The 17,026-nt window shown below is 38.3% G+C and overlaps 1 protein-coding gene across 1 annotated transcript; it reads right to left on the bottom strand.

Annotated features, from left to right (window-relative positions):
* Nucleotides 1-7,081: 7,081 nt before the first annotated feature.
* Nucleotides 7,082-15,169, bottom strand: LOC138321686 (uncharacterized). The gene is made up of 5 exons (XM_069265566.1): nt 15,142-15,169; nt 14,501-14,590; nt 14,053-14,237; nt 7,607-13,820; nt 7,082-7,333 (listed from the first exon to the last, which is right to left on the bottom strand). Exons 1-5 carry the CDS (start codon nt 15,164-15,166, stop codon nt 7,104-7,106), a joined length of 6,744 nt encoding a protein of 2,247 aa, XP_069121667.1. The 5' UTR covers nt 15,167-15,169; the 3' UTR covers nt 7,082-7,103.
* Nucleotides 15,170-17,026: the final 1,857 nt, after the last annotated feature.

The raw sequence follows: 17,026 nt of genomic DNA, 5'->3' as shown, positions 1-17,026 counted from the left end.
ATGAGATTAGATACAGGTGTAATGAGCCAATATCTGAGCAAAAAAAAAAAAAAAAAAAAAAAAATAGATACAAAAACCATCGACATTCCTAACCAAACAAGTTTATAAACGAATATGGGAAACGGCGCCCACAAGCAAATATCAGGAATATGCGTCATCTAACAAATTCATTGTTATTTAACTAGATACATACTACACGTATACTATAAGCAAGATATATAAAATAGGCATTATTTAAAACCATAACATTTTAGAATCAATAGTTGGCCCAGTTTCATCATTAACTTAAACTTCATTACAGAAATTACGGAAACAAGATATCCCTGAGGGATCTTGGCGCCCACCAAAGAATGATCTACGTCTGACAATGGAAAGAGGGATATTTTCCCTGCTTTTCACACTTTTACTATATATAACTACATATGAAATTTGAGAAATGAGATAGAACATTAACAAACTTCAAGATCCAGGCTTCCTATCGGCCATCTTGTTGACCGATCGGTCTGAAAAGGCAATATGCACAACTAAGTAAAAATAGCTAAGCAGGGGAGAAAGGCTATGTTTTCAATATTGAATGTATGTAAGAAGAAATATTTCAACATTAAAACTCAATTAAGTAAGGAAGTATGGGGATTCCTAAAAGCGCCAGGGGTTGAAAAATTACACTTTACTTTCTGTAAGAAAATTTTAGATAGCAAGAAAAATACTCCTAATGTTATGTTATATCATGACCTTGGAAGACTTCCTCTACATATTGTTAAATAATTTAGAATTTTTAAATACTGGTTGAAAATCAAGTCTACAGACAATTGTGTTTTAAAAGCCTATTATACTGATATGATAGAGGGGGAGTGAGTGGTTAGAGTATATTAGGAATTAATTATTGAAGTTAGGACTAGGGATATTTATGAAATGCATTTTGACTCATTTGATTAAAGTGCATGCCGCCTTTAAATGAAAGCAATGGCGCGTGCGTTCTGTTACGGAACCTGCATACTTTGCAGAATTTATTTTCATCGTTAAAGCTCATTTTAATGTCATCAGGTCATCTGATAAGAGGTGGCACTGTAGACGCAGGAATAATCTATTCATGCAATAAACACTTTTCCAATACGTATTATGCGCTGATTGATGTATTTGCACCAAACATTTTAAAATTGTTCTTTGACGGTCATGTATCACCTGTCATAAATCTGGGTCTTGATATTTCAGATATGAATGGGAAACTTGAGGACATAGGCAATGAAATTAGGAGGCTGAACGAAGAGATAGAGAAACGAGACACAGAAATAAATGATAGAGCCCAAGCACCGGTAGTATCGAATGTAAATGATGGTGAGCATACACAGGCACAGAGAGACTGGTTACACGAGTTTAGGGGGAGGGGGTCGGCGTGCTGCGTATACACTATATATCATATAGACAAAGTATATATAGTCACTGAGTTGAGGATTTTTTGGTAAAACCAATTTTATTTAGGAAAATGCTTAACTAGCCAATTACAATAGCTTCTTCAAATCTATAAGGCCTCTGACACACAAGTTCTAAAAATAGATTATCCCAGCGAATCACAAATAGGATGATCCATATCCTGTATATCACTTCCTTTTTTAGATTTCTCAAACCTCAATTTATATGAAATATAAAAACTTCATCGATTGCGAAAAAGTTACATAAGTTATACACTTTCGATGGCTAAGATTTAAGCGCGCGAGGGGTCTTAGAGTGGGAGAAAACCGGAGTGCCCGGAGTGATCGGGCAGGTAACTTGAGGACCCCTGATGTTTTCACATCCGTGCCAGGGATCGAACTCCAGTCGGCTAGGTGAAAGGCGATTGACTTAACCACTACACCACCCGATCACCAGCAACCTCAAAACACCTTCAAGCCAGTTACAATAGCGAATTCATCTAACCGTAGAAATACCTCCAATAAACAGTAACCAAACAGATCATAGCAGAAAATCCATTGGATAATAGTCAGGTTTTAAGACATTACCAACATCCACAAGACACAATCTCTGGGCAGACAAGCGCACCAAAAGGGCAAACCACAGAGTGGACTGCCATCGAGGGACAATATTTAAAAACTCCATAAATGAGGACATAGAAGCGGCATACAAATTCAAGAAAAATGGTGGAATGGCCACGCCAAACAACAGCGGTATTGCATCTTCATAAGGAACTCCATTCAGCAAGATCCTAGAAGGCGATAGGACACAACCTTCATGAGCATGCACATAAAAATTGTCACATTACTTCATCGTCAGAACCATCAAAGGCAGTCTGGATAGACAGACAGATCCATTGTGAAATGGTAGCTGCCTTTCTGAGAGACACTTGTGAATGACAATTCCAACAACCCCCCCCCCCTCCCTGTTTTATCCAAGTAGTATAAAGGGGAACAACTAAGGACTAAGGACTGAAAAAGGAAGGAATGGGTACTTGGTCTAGGGGGAAAATGGGGCACTTGGTTTTTAGCTAAAACATATGAATCTCTGTCGACGACGGTCTGAGACAAATGCCAAAGTATCGTGGCCAAAGATGTACGGTAGGCTAGTATGGTGAACAAGTTCAAGACAGGATAACCACGATTGCCCAGAAAAATAAGGGACTAACTCTAGATCTGGCTTCTCCTCGGTAGATGTGGACATCCACTCCCAGACTATGCGTGTAACTCATAACTGCAACTGATAACTGAAGTAATTGAGGAACTTAAAAAAACGGAGGTCAGATTAAGGACATTGCTTGGATTTGGAGAACGCTCTCGATGTATATCGGTAAAATTTCCGAGATGACCGTTTGATAGGAAAATAAAAATCAACATGCTTTCATAAAATTGATATGTACATAGACCACGTATGGTCTCCTCTCCACAGTCTGAAGTTTGAAGTCACTGTTAGTGAAGTACACGACCAGCTTGTGAGAACTGTTGTTTTTGCGGGGTTTTTATTGACCTAGCATAGAAATATGCATATCACGTTTGGTTAGAAGGGCAGAAGCCTTTTCTTAAAACAGTCCATTACCATAGGGTTATGCCGGATTACCTGCATGATTCCAGAAAGGGAATCGCAAAACCAGTAACGTTCAGAAAAAAGAGCCAAGACAAGACATAAACGAAAAATAATCATCTACTTCAAAATTGTCTTGTCTTTCAGAGTCCACCACAGTGCAAACTACATCACTGACTAGTTGAGAGCAAGCCAAGCCTCCCGTTCTCTGCTGGCAGGGATCCAGTTCACGAGGAGGAATATCTGGAAAGGTCTGATATGAAGTCTCCTAGGGTGACCGCATCGTCCAGCGAACTTGGAGGTGGAATCAGCTAATGAAGGTCAGAGTCAGATCTGTGGCCTTTCCGACTTTCTTCAAAGATGGAAGAGCACTACAGGGTAGTATCTTAATAGGTCTCAAGAAGACATGAGAAGGAGAAATCTCGATTTTTTCTCTGGAAGGAATGGAAAGCCACCAATGAGTAAAAGTTTCATGAAGGGTGTGCTGCTCTTAAGATTCCTGCTCTAAAGATTCCTGCACTTGTAAAAGATGTGAACATCCATTCTGCGGGAGTGCAGACATCCCATGACCACATGCAGCAGCTTGTTGAAAACCAAAGGAGCAGTCGAGAGCCCGAAAGGCATGCCTTGAAACTGAAAAGCTTTTCCGCCCTAGGTTAAACGGATAAATTTCCGTTTCGACGTCTTGATATGAATACGATATAAGCATTCTTCAGATCTACTAAAGTGGTCTACATCTCCTCTCTCATGCTCCGTGGTGTCTTCATTGTGAAGTAATAAGAATCCACGCAAGCTTTAGAAGCATGGTCCTTTATTTCCTTCTGGATGATGGCAAGTGCCTTCTTCGGATCCACCGGATGAGGAAAGAAGATGACACAAAATCGTCGATGTTAATGGTTGAGTAGCGCCATACAGGGAAGTGGAGGGAAACCACTTTGCTACTCTCGTTGAGTACGAGATGAGGTACGGGTAGGGAGACGGGATTCTCAAATCCAATGTTTGTCGCGTCTACAAAGATGAGTGTAGGTAGCGTGTTATGGTAACGTACTACTGAAACGAAGATGCCGACTGGTAGAATTTGGAGGTATAGAACTAACACTATATATACCTCAACAATGATATATAATTGATACATGGATATAGTAATGGGAACACCTATAAATCTATCATGCATATTGTAAAAGAAAATTCTAAAAGTAATAAGATCTTAATTAAAAGTAAAAAATTATTGCATTTTTAGGACATCTGACCCGAAGGGTCCGGATGACAAATAGTCATCATGTTTTGTCCGTCTTTTACACATTGATTTTCTTCTCAAGTTTTACCTCTGCGATTTGGCTGAAACTTGCCTTAAATAATCCTGATATAGTCCCGACAAAGTGTTATTATTTTTAAGTCTATTAGGTATCCAAGATGACCACAACAGTCGCCATCTTGAAAACACATTTTGAACTTCTCAAGTTCTATTGGTGCGATTTGTCTGAAACCTGCCTAAAAATATCCTGGTCGATGCGAAATCAAGATGACCACCACAGCCGCCATATTAAAAACACGGCTTGAACATCTTCTGACGTTCACCTAGTGCGATTTGGCTGAAACGAGCATGAAATGATTATGACCATCTTCACATGTCAAGGCAAGATAATACAATACACTCGACGTATGTCGGTATCGCTTGGTAGGTGGATTATGACATGGTCTCGGCAAAGTAATTCGGGTTGATCCCAATTCGAAGATGGCTACCATGACACCATAATTAATTAATTTCCTTTACTACTGTTATCAAGGTAGTCAGATGACCGTTAGGCCATTGGGCCTCTTGTTATAAAACGGTATCACGTTTACAATATGATATTATATTTATAAAATGGTATCACGTTTACAAAATGATTTCATTTTTATAAAATGGTATCACGTTTACAAAATGATTTCATTTTTATAACATGGATTAACGTCTAAAAATTATTTTCATTTTACGAAATGGTTTTATTTTGCAGACTTAGAGTAGGATTGAGAGTTTGGAAAATGAAAGATCAAAGCGCAATACGGAAATGAAAGATCTTAGAGCGGAACTACAGCGCCCGAAAGAAGAAATTGAAAAAAAGAACAGAAAAAAAACAATCAGCAGGATAAACAAAATACAACATCTAAAAGGCGAGATTGTACAATTGACAGGAAGAGAAACTGAACTTGAACAATTAATAAAACGATTAGACGACAGAGACAATGAACTGCATGATTTGAGATCTCGGCTTGTGAAACAAGAAGATGAACCACCGATAACGCGTAGGGAAGTATTAGTTCAATTTGACAGCGAACAAGAAAGGGGGCATGGAGGGCCATACCAATCCAATATTGTACAGTTTACAATCAATCAACAAGGTGCCGGTTCTCAAAATAACAGAAGTAATCGCAATCCAATGTGGAAGCCATAAATAAAAACTTACATCGATTACTTGTCTACCAGGCTTGTATGAAACTAGTCCGCTAAACCTGCCTATATTATTAGGCTTTTTTTATTTTTATTTTTTGTCTAATATATAGTCTATATATTAGGCAAAAAAAAATAATTAAAAAAAAACCCTAATAATATAGGCAGGTTTAGCGGACTAGTATGAAACATGTTTACTGTATAACTACAAAGTTCCAAGTAAGATGGAGTAATACGAACTATTTGGATTCCATTACAATGACGTATACGAAGCTGAATACAAAGGACATCGGAACAGATAACCCAGAGACATCAATATACCAAAGTACATCATTTTTTGGAAATTAGCGAGTATGAGTATGTTCCTATCATTCTCAGTGATAACTAGGTTTGAAAGAAGCCCAAAAATCTTTCAATAAAAAGAGTTATTTCTTTTTGCTACACTCTTTCGAAAAGTTGACAGATTAATAATGCATTATTCTAATCTATTAGTCTTTTATCAATTTTAAAAACCAAATGACGGCACACACTTTCTGTATGAACCCATTTATTTATGTTCAGTCATGTTTAATTGATCTCCTCTTGTGTGAGGGCAATACATTGGGTTAAGTATGATATGACTCAAATTATGAGATAAGGGAGATAATTCATATAGTAATTATCAAGAATGTACAGGTTACAATAAGGGTGAAAACGATAATAGTACATTTCTTGTATGTTTTCTGGCAGTCATGTTTATTTAGTGATTTTAAATTATTCTAGGACTTAGTATTTTTACAGCATTCTTGGAGTTAGGATTAAGCTATATACATTATATACTCCAGTCTCACAAGGGATAACCTGAATAATTTGGCAATATCCACGTTGATCATGTCAGTATATCGAACCGACTATCATTTTGTCATAGATACGTCCTTTGTTTGGGCACGTGGATGTTTTAAGGGATAATCTAAACAGTTTTAGAGCCATGAAGAATTTATATGGGCTGTGATAAAATACCGTGGAGAGCTTGTGTTACTTAAACTGTTTATTGTTGCAACATACTGTGTGAATATGTATAATTGACTTGATCTCTAGAAACTTTCTGTGGACATTCCTTTGTGGATGTGTGAACATTTCTTATTCGGAACATGGAATTAAGGAAATATGATTTTACAAGGAACATTTTTTTTACAGATAGTAACAATTTAGATTGTTCCTGTAAAATCCGTACGGTATATCGATAGATTCTGTACACTATTTAATCTTAAATATATTTTTGAATTCAGCTTCCGGTTTCTTCTTTCTCTTATTTTCACGTAACAAATGTGTCGTTTCTTTCCAAAGAAAATACATTTTCTTTTGAACCAGAAAACAGATAGACATCACCTAGTTGTTTGCTATCACTTTGTATTTGCAGCAATTGCTTTTGTTTTTAATCTCCCTCTTTTACATCCTAACGCGTCACTCCTACAATTTATTACGTCACGTTTACAACCTTCATCGTAACCTTTGCTAATACGATACATTATAATCACTGGTAATGGAAGGAGCCATCAAAACACACTGAAAGCACCATGTAAACTGTACAGTTACAGTAACTAATCAGTTTTCATTTCCATGAATTTATCCACAGACATAAACCATTCTGAAGACATGGGAAAAAAATTTTCAAATATATTTTTTATTGTACATTCTTCGTTCGGTCCGTATAAAACTCGTCACCTGTTTTTGTGATTTGTTTAAAGAATTTTAAGTTTTCTTCGCTCTTATGATGGAGTCGCCCAGTCAGAACCATTTTCTGTCTAAACCGGAAGTTCTTTATCTTCTTGGGGACTGATGGGATAGATTCCATCGGGGGTTTCCGGATAATTGGTTTGACTGTTTCTCCTCCATTGATGGAATCATCTGTAACTGATATAATACAAAATAATTTTATGTTAATGATTTAATATAACTGACAATGTCTCTGTTTGATGAAAATTTCACAAAACTTCTTCAATAAAGTGATACTTTAGATCTTCTTCATTTATTTCTTCTATGAATATCGTGGTTATTTTTAATGGTCTCTTTAAAGCATTTTGATGGTCAATATTATCTCAGACATTGTTGTACGAACAATTTTTATTTCTTACATTAAAAGTTTTTTTCTTAGTTCATAACAGATGATTGTTTGTGTATATTTACCTTCTATCCGTGTGGTAGGTAGTTTGGGTGGAGTACACACTTTGACGGGTGTTGCTACGGTATCCCTGTGTGGATTACTGACAGTTGGCAGTCTGTGCTTGTTTAGAGGAAATAAACTTGGGGCAAGTGTTTCGATAGGCTTTGGCACAGGAAGTTGAATATCTGGTCTTGAGAAGGAGCTTTGGATCTTCTCTTGAGCTGAGTTTTCTTCGTCATTATGCGAACTTTCCAAAGCAACCGAAATCACAGCATCCTCAGTTTGTCGTAAATGACTACCATCATGTTGGTATTCATCGCTATCATTTGCTACTTTTGAGTTATCTGCATTCATTTCGATGTCGGATGACTCCAAGTTTTCAGAATCAGCAACTCCTACGACGGAACTTTCTATATGCGTGTTCAGCTGTGAGGTTTCCGCTCCTGGTTGATTTCCACCTGTGTTTGTTTTCGGGACGAGTACCGGAGGACCGATCACCGCTGTCGAGATTTGTGGCTTACTCCTAAGTTGGGAAGGACGGACTGACCTCCGTTCACTTACTGCTGTATTTAAAAACGTACTTGACGCCTCAGATCCACTCATATTGATAGTGGAGACATTCTTATCTTCGGGGTTATCAAACTCGGTAAAATCATGTCTACTGCCTTCCATTGTTTCATAATAATCTAATATATCAGATATAATTCCTTTGTCAAAGTTTTCCTTTTCCTCACAGCGATTGTTGTCATGTGTTGGCAAGCCACGCCCATCAGAAGCAGATTTCGCTGTAGAGAGTGAATTATTGATTAGTGGTAACCCCGTCGCCTCAGATTGGGGAACCTGAGATTGTACTCCACACTCACTTCCCACAGTCTCTTTCGATACAAACTTTTCAATTACACTTTTCCTCTTCATGGTTGCAGACGAAAGCGTGTTGCGCCCGCCCATCCTTCTTCGCAGCGCTAGACTCATGCGTGGATAGTCAGTGCTTTTTGAAAAAGTTTTTTTCTTGCTTTCATTGTTGACATTTTCAGAAAGTCCTTTTTCCAATTGTTGCCTACGTCTAGGGTCGGAAGATGACCCATATTGGACTTGCCTTGTTGGTCTTGAAGACCCAACCCTTTGAACTCTACCCCTTAAGCCACCGATATGTTCAGAATGTGAACGACGATTATCCGTGGTGGCAGTGGAGCGAGTGTCTTCTGGTGAAGTACTCAGGTCACGGTTACGTGTTATCTTCACGTCAGCATCGACTGGAAGGAAATCGTAGCTCTGTAGATAAATACTGTCAGCGACAGGTTCCATATGCGCGTTATCAAAAAATATGTCTTCTTCCAATACCCCAAGAACTTTGTTCATTCCTCCATCATTCTCTATTTTCATATCAGTGTTTCCACTTAACACTGTACACCCATCGTCATGATGTTCATGTAACTCAGATTTTCTTTGTTCATAGCGAAGACCAGTCGTGTTTCCATGAGATACAAGTACAGGTGGACCGACTCCTGCAGTAGAGCTTACTTTGCTCCTTAGTCGAGAAGGGAAGATAGACCTTCTTTCACTAATTGCAGTGTTTAAAAACGCGCTTGAAGCTTTCGATCCACTCATATTACCATAAGAAACATCTTCATCTTCGAGGTCTTGTAATACAGCTAAATCGTGTTCGCATGCGTCACTAATTTCTAAAACTTCAGATGTCTTAAGAATATTAGAAAATCTGTTCTCTGACGATTCATTATTTTTAACGTTAAGAGAATCATGTCCAGACTCACCATGTGCTGTGGTGCGACTGCTGCTGATGGACGGATAGTTTTGCTGACCAGTATAATCACCTTTACTAAACCTCTCATGCCTGTTAACCAATGACTCACCGGATGTCACGACAGTTTGTGTAAAGAGAGAAGAAGGTATGGTATCTCGGTTTGTCAACCGTTTAGGAGTAGAAAGCGCTCGTGGAGAATATACTCCTCTAGTAGAATGTGCTAATTCACTGTCAGTTCGGTTGTCCATTTGCTGTCGAATTTCACGGTTAGACGATGATCCATATTTCACTTGGTTAGATGGGTTATGGGGGTCCGACTTTTGACTTCTTACGCTATAGCGAGATGGTAACACTAATTTTCGTTCAACCATCGCATTTCTAAGAAACTTGCTCGATTCAGCGGACCCACTTAAACTCCTGGGATATGGATTCTCAACATGGTTTTCAGATTGCACCATGCCCGGTAATACACAAGATTCAGACGTTTTCCCGGGTTTATGTGTGACGATATGTGGGAAGTTCGACTCATGAATATGTTTGCTTTTTGGAGAATTAACCGGAGGACACTCCATATTTTCCATTTCAGAAGGCGACAAGGTTTTCCTTACCCCTGGTAACAATCTTTGAGCAAAAGCGAGTTCTCTTGGGGACAACCCAACTAAATTGACTCGGTCTTTGTTTACGGCAGTAATGTCTTGTGGGTATCCTTCAGATTCAGGCGAACACGCGTTATAATCAAAGGAAGAGGGTGTATGCATGTTATCGTCCACTTTATAACTATCAAATTGAAATGAAGGAGGATCAACAGGTTTTCTCCTGTCCATGATCTTTTTGGCGACCATAACTTTCGGTCTCGATGGGGATTTCTTAACCGTATCTCGACTTGTATTTTGATTCACTCCGAATCGGAGATATGTATCGATCTTCCCCTTAGTGTAACCGCTACTGGTGGGATTTCCTTGATTTCCATTATTTCTAACGGTGTTTACTGAATTACCTTTAACTATAACACCACTATCACCTCGAAGGTCTTCCGAGGACTGAGCTTTCTTAAGTTGTCCATGCACACCCTGTATCTTTCGGAACCTAAGTGTCCCCATACTTGCACTAAGAGGCCTCCCTTCAGGAGGGTATGGCTGTCGTTTGTACTTTATAACGACACGTTTTTCGTTGTTTTCAGTTTGAGAAGGCATTGGTTTAATCCTGGGCATTTGGATACTGTTTTTGTCATCGTTGTGTGAAGTACTGTCATCCGCATTTTTCTCACTTTCAATTATCTTAGGAGTTACCTCTTTTGGTGACGGTTTTATGTTTTCCATCAACGGTTTTACCAGCTTTTCTCTTTTATTCAATAACACTTGTATTTCTTGCTGTAACCCTCCCTCTTGTTGTGATGGTGATGGATGTGTATGCGGATTTGTAAACGAAGATGTCAATTGTTTTTGGTCAATTTCCAAATTCGTAACTTGTTCTGAGTGGCAGTAATCACCGCAGTCTTCATCAGAAAAATCACTTTCTATCGTTGTTTGATCGTGAGTAGACTCAACAATTGATTCTATCTGATCGATATCGCTAGTTTGCTTTGGAATCTGATTTCCTTGGATTTGGTGAAGTTCAAAGGAATCCGCTTTATGCATAAGACCCTTAGACGAAAGAGTTTTTTCACAAGAAGACTCCGAGGGTTCTTTATAATCCAACAGAGGATTTGATGGTGCCTTTTCATCGTTTCTATGTCCAGATACGTCTTCGGTTTTATTGGTAGATGTTAAATCTAATTCGGTCCCCTCAAACTTTGTTTGCAGCGATCGGTGCCTTTCTTTATTTTTCTTATCATCACAGAAACCTTGTTTAGTCGGGTTGTCCTGACTACAGTTTGTTTCGTTATTGTTCTCCCTGTTAGTATCTTTCCGAGTATTGGTAAGGCGACTGATGAAAAAAGCTTTATTGACTACAACTCGCTTCGCCGCAGAGGTGTTACCGGGCTTTTCATCATTTGTTGCAGCGTCGTTAGAAGATGTGATAACATGTATCTTATCTTGCTGGACATCTATAGTTTGTTGTGAAACGGACGATTTGTTCGAGCTTACCAAATCATTTGGTTTAATCTCGCGAGGTAAAGGGTTCGTCGGTGATTCACATAAAGCATCATCGTGATATGTAGCAGACGATTCATGTACATCCACCTGCCAACACTGACCGAATTTCGATGATTCGTGTATTTGGGTTTCGTCCTTTGTTGTATCGCCGCCCTTAGGAACGTTTTCCGAAGTTGTTCCTTTCGTATTCAGCGTTGGAGGTACCGTGGAGTCTTCCATCGTAAACTCTGAGGGTGGTTGATAATCTGTTTTAGTTTCTGGCAGCTTCTGACATGTGATAGTCCTTTCTAATGGGCTCGCTTTGTCTTCTATCACTTTGTTTGTGTTGCCTTCATACATTTGTGTGGTACTTGTTTGATTAATCTTGTATCGTACTGGTTTTTGAGGTGATTCCTTGTCAAAAGCGGCGGGTTTGCACTGTTCTGCTTTCATCGTTTGTCCCAATTCGTTAATCGCTGGTTGACTGCTCGACTGTTGACTATTCCCTTTAACAGAGAGCTGACTAGCCATTGGCTCATGCCTAAGTTTGTCCATTACCACTTGCTGACCACCTGGTAAAATGTGTTGTTCTACATTTTTTGACTGTTCCTGTATTTTGTTAAGTGTTTCAGAATGAGCAGTGTTTGTTTGCTCTCGTCCGATAACCGTTCCTTTTGGTATAGGACTTGATGGTTTCTCTAGACTTTGAGAATCTATTGCCCTTGATTCCTCAGTAATGGTTGACATATGTGACATTTTTTGATGATATTTATTACATTCCTGCATCTGCTTGTGAAAAGTCGTCATTTGATGAATACCTACTGGAGCTTCCATGCGTCGTCTGATAGTTGTTGCTTCAGTTGTTGTTTGTACTGTTTTCTTCACGTCGTCCTCGATATATTGTTGCTGTTGGTTGTTCACACCTTGCGGTCGTTGAATGTCCTGTTTTTCTTCGCGACCGTTTGATGTTACACTAGTCTTTGAACTGTCTAGAGTTTCTGTCACTTTGCTTTTCAAGGAATCCTCTTTGTCTGGTTTCGTTCCTATGTCTTGTTTATTTGTTTTCTCTTGTTGTTGAATGAATAATTCAGGATGTAATCGTTGTCGTTGTATGTCTGTCACACCATGCAATGTTTCCATAATATTTTGACTAATTGCTGATTTTGGTTGTTGACTGATCGGAGTATCGTTGTAACGTCCTTGTGGATGTTGATCATTCGTTTTTAAGTCCTGTTTGTTGTTCTTTATCATTTGTTGGCCAACCACTATCGGAGATGAATCGGTTGAAAGAGCACAAATGCTTTCTCCTGTACTACCGTGTCCAACAAGAGCATCAGGCGTAGTCAATAATCCATTATGCAAATCTTGTTCAACAATTGCCATTTCATCTCTGCCGTCGCCATGGTTATCTAAGTTCGGTGACTGAAGCCGTTCTAAAATTCCGTGACTCTGTGTGTGGCGTCCCTGGGGTATTTCCCTAGGTTCTGTTATACCTAGTTTTAAAACAGGTTGAAAATGTTCCTCTTTTGAATCGTCTGTCGATTCAGTTTGCTGTGACGAGGAGTTGTGTTCAGTTGATCCGACGTTATTTTTATCACTTGAACACAACTCCTCGACAGTATGCTGTAGTTCTAATTCGATATCGTCTGTATCATCATTTCCATATTGCACATAGTTCCTACTGAAGTTTAACGTCCTTTGGTGGCGTGGAGCTAACCGATTCCATACAGAACCTCCATCACCAGTCTTGTGCCCTCCGCCTAATGACTCAGCATGGCTCTCTGATGTTTTGGATATAGGTGTTTTACGAGAACTTTCCTGTTTACTAATACTCCTTGACGACAGGAGATCAAACTCGCAAACAAGTCCACGATCACTTTGTGAAATAACTGGTGTTTTAGCCGAGTCAACCAACCATCTATAGGGCTGGAATTCATTTGCGGTTTGCACTTTAGTGGAAATTAATGATTCATTTTTCGAATAGTCTTTAGTTCCTTTGGAATGAAAGGGAATGTGGTGTCGAGTTTTACTTTTTAGGCACGTGCTTGAGGTAGAAGTTTTGACAATTTGCATTGTATCACTTTTATGACTAGAAGTTTCCCGTGAAGTCTTCTTGCTGTTATCTCCTTCCCGAAGAACTTGATGCAACTCCACGGGAACTGTTGAAGAGGTAGGCTGCTTTGAGGTAGATTGACTAGTAGAATTGCACACATTGTCCGTCTCCGGGGCGAAAGGTCCTGGTAGCACTTGGTTTGTGGATTCTTCTTCTCTGTACTCATGTTCGATTTCTGTTGTGTCGTCTGCTTCTTCTTCAAGTGATTGCGATTCGGAAATAGGCGACTCTGCCACATGCGAATTTGTAACTGTGAGTGTATTTTCTAGTGTAGAAATCGCTGTATCCTGCATGTACAAATCAAACAAAAGATATTCATTTATTTTGTTTTATGTTTAGTTATGTTTCGGCAAAAACATGTTATCAATTACAAAAAAAAACCCAAACATCGCGGGTCTGTAGACAAACCAAATTAACAGACAAGTGTATATCAATATGTTCTGAGAAGTAATTCATTAATGTCATAGAGGTTACATATTGCTATTAAGAAAATGTATCCTTGTTAGAACACATGCATACCTCCAGGTCCGAAGCATGATGTTCTGGGCAGATCGTAGCTGAATGGTTCCCATTTGACAGGTCTTCTTGATTTCGTTCATTCGTTTCATGATTCCTGTCAGTGCCACTGTTTTTAGGGCTTTCGTCAACATTTATTTTTCGCCTTCGTCGATTTCTGACTTTGTCGACGCCATGTCTACATCTTACTGAAATAAGATATAAATATTGTACAATGCCGGATACTATTGATGTATAATTTCCTTGGTAGCACTGACGAGTCCAAGAAGGACGAACCAACTGTTTTGTTTCTCTAATGTTACTGACAAGTTCTAGAAGGACAAAGTAAAGTTCTGCATTATTACATAACTGTCGAGTCCTAGGAAAATGAAACAACTGAATGGTGGAGATAACTTTCCAAAAGTGTTAGATATATTTTAATCTGTCTATCTTCTATAACGTAGGTACTCACATGAAAGTCCCCTGAAAAATGTTCCCAGACGATGTAAAATCCCGCCATCCGTTCTGACTTCATTTTCTCCTGGTATTGTTTCCTCTATAGCTGCAGACATGAATGAAATATTTCATTGATATAAATATTCGACTGTTGGTTTAAAGCATACTGTGTGGTAATGGTGGCTAAAGTATTTAATTGTGACGAAAATACCGTAACACTATAGGTGTATGACCGTTATGGGAGCACACATTTCACCCTTACACCTGCCAATACTATCGGACAAAAGGCTAATGGATGTAATTGAATCGACGTTTAAATCTATTTCTAGTGTGTTGATTTCATCTTAATGTTTACCGAAAACAATTGTAAGATGACATTGTCATAAATTAAAAAAGTTAATCCAAAGTAACCCTCGATATCATTTTTAAAATGTTTATTTGTCATGAAGTGTTTTAAGCAACGCATTTAAATCATATTTGTCTTTGTATTAATATTTAATCAAGCAGAACTCCGAAGTAACACTTAGGTGTCATATTGGTAATTTAAAACGCTAAAATATTGTCAAAGTGTCTAAAACAACAATAAAATGTGTTTTTCATAAACACAACTTCAGTTTTAACCGTACTTGGTATGCTGTAATCAAAGATGTTACTTACATGTTGAGCTCCCATTTCCACTCATAGCGCCCGGACCGAAAGTAAAAGTTAGGAATATATATATGGACCTCTTGTACTAAACCAATTGGGATTGGCATAAAGGATCCGTACGCCGTCAAAACCATTAAGGCGTCACACGCCGCCATATTGTGAAAGATTTTAATTTTTACCTAAATAACATTTGAAATCCTCTGTGTTGTTTATCTGTATATATACTGTATGCATTGTAGAACGTGATATAAAACGATGGACGTATTGTTTAGTTACGCAATGCCTAACTGATCATGATAAAATAATTGATATTGTAGAATTTATAGGAAACAAAAAAACATATATTGCTGCCAATTGTAATACGAATTGTGTAGTAACTATAGTCAGTTAAACTGCCTATTTTGTTTTTGTTGTGAGGTAGTTCTTTAATAAAAATCACCGACTGACAATGACTATTCACAGTTCCACACACACAGGACATGACTTCGTGACAAGGAGTTGGAGAATAAATGACCGTGTCGGTATGTCTGACACTTTAACCGAAGGAATGCAGCTTCAAAGCCTCTAAAAAGTGCTATATTGATGGGAAAATGTTTATAATTTATAATACCATTTCATCGACCATCATTAATTTTCTTAAACGAATGGAACGCGCATCTTTAAAACTTTTCATTACTTACCTCTTCTGTTGTAATTCAATGACAATTATTTACTCTTACATCTAATAGGATGAAATCAAATCTGAAATCAAATATTCTCGGTTCGGCTCAGGCGAAAAGCTATCTAAACAAAGTAAGGTACATTAGCACATTAAGGTAGTTATACGGGATCCGTGGGTAAACAGACGGCGGTGAACCTTGTTGTATAAATTCTAATTAACGCCAAATGTCAAGAGAACATCTAGCGAGAAGTATGTGCTACCACTTATATACTGGAAGGTACGTATGTACTACTACATATGTAAATCTATCTAGCTTTACTAGGAAAAAATCAAACATTTTTTGCTTGTAATTAAACAATAAGGTATGACAAATTGAGAGTAAGATAGTATACGAAAGAATACTTCTTTGGAGAAATTCTGGTGGACATACAAATGACAAGGTATTAGCTATTCTTGAACAAGATGGTTGACAGACAAATAAGTATTAAGTAACATCCCCTTTAGGTCGACTTGGGATGGTCCCTATCAATACCCGTTCTCAATTGAAGGATCTATTTGTGTAGATGATAATAAGTAAAGTCATGATATAATTTATTTGGGAGTATTTATAGACCATTTTGGCGAACCAACCCCCCGAGGCCGTTGTCTGACCAATCCAATTAGGCGATTCAATTTGTCACCCGAGTACGGCGTCAAATAAAAGAGACAGATATGGTGTTATAACCAGTTGTATGAAGGTAGCCATAATATTCATGTTGAACAAACTGTCAATATACATTTACTATTAAACATACCAATAATCATCTAACAATACATAACCTGGATTTGAACCCTTTGATAACAGACGGTAAAGGAAATCCCACCTATAGTAAAACCTGCCTTAGCGACTACCTCTGTATGACGACCACCTGCTGAATAAGACCACTTTCACATGGTGGTCAATTTCAACACAATTTCACCCGTTTATAATGCCATCTTGGGTGGTTATATAGACAGGTTTGGTTTGACAGTATTTCAGTTTTAACTTTACCTCATTTACCATACAGATACATTTTTGTTAATATCGACGTTACGTACATGTTTTATAATGAGATTCTATCTCTATACCAGCAGATGATATTTTTGTATATCCGTGACTGCTCCACCTTTGCCACACATATACCATTCCACTTACCCATCCTATCTCCCCTCATCTAGTGCATCCTCGGTACTCCAGGGGTTCCGATCACTTAC

The sequence above is a fragment of the Argopecten irradians genome, chromosome 4, assembly GCF_041381155.1.
Source record: "Argopecten irradians isolate NY chromosome 4, Ai_NY, whole genome shotgun sequence".
Classification (NCBI taxonomy): Eukaryota; Metazoa; Mollusca; class Bivalvia; order Pectinida; family Pectinidae; genus Argopecten; species Argopecten irradians.
The sequence above is the reverse complement of the archived record's forward strand: the minus strand, read 5'-3'. Positions and strand labels throughout refer to the sequence as shown.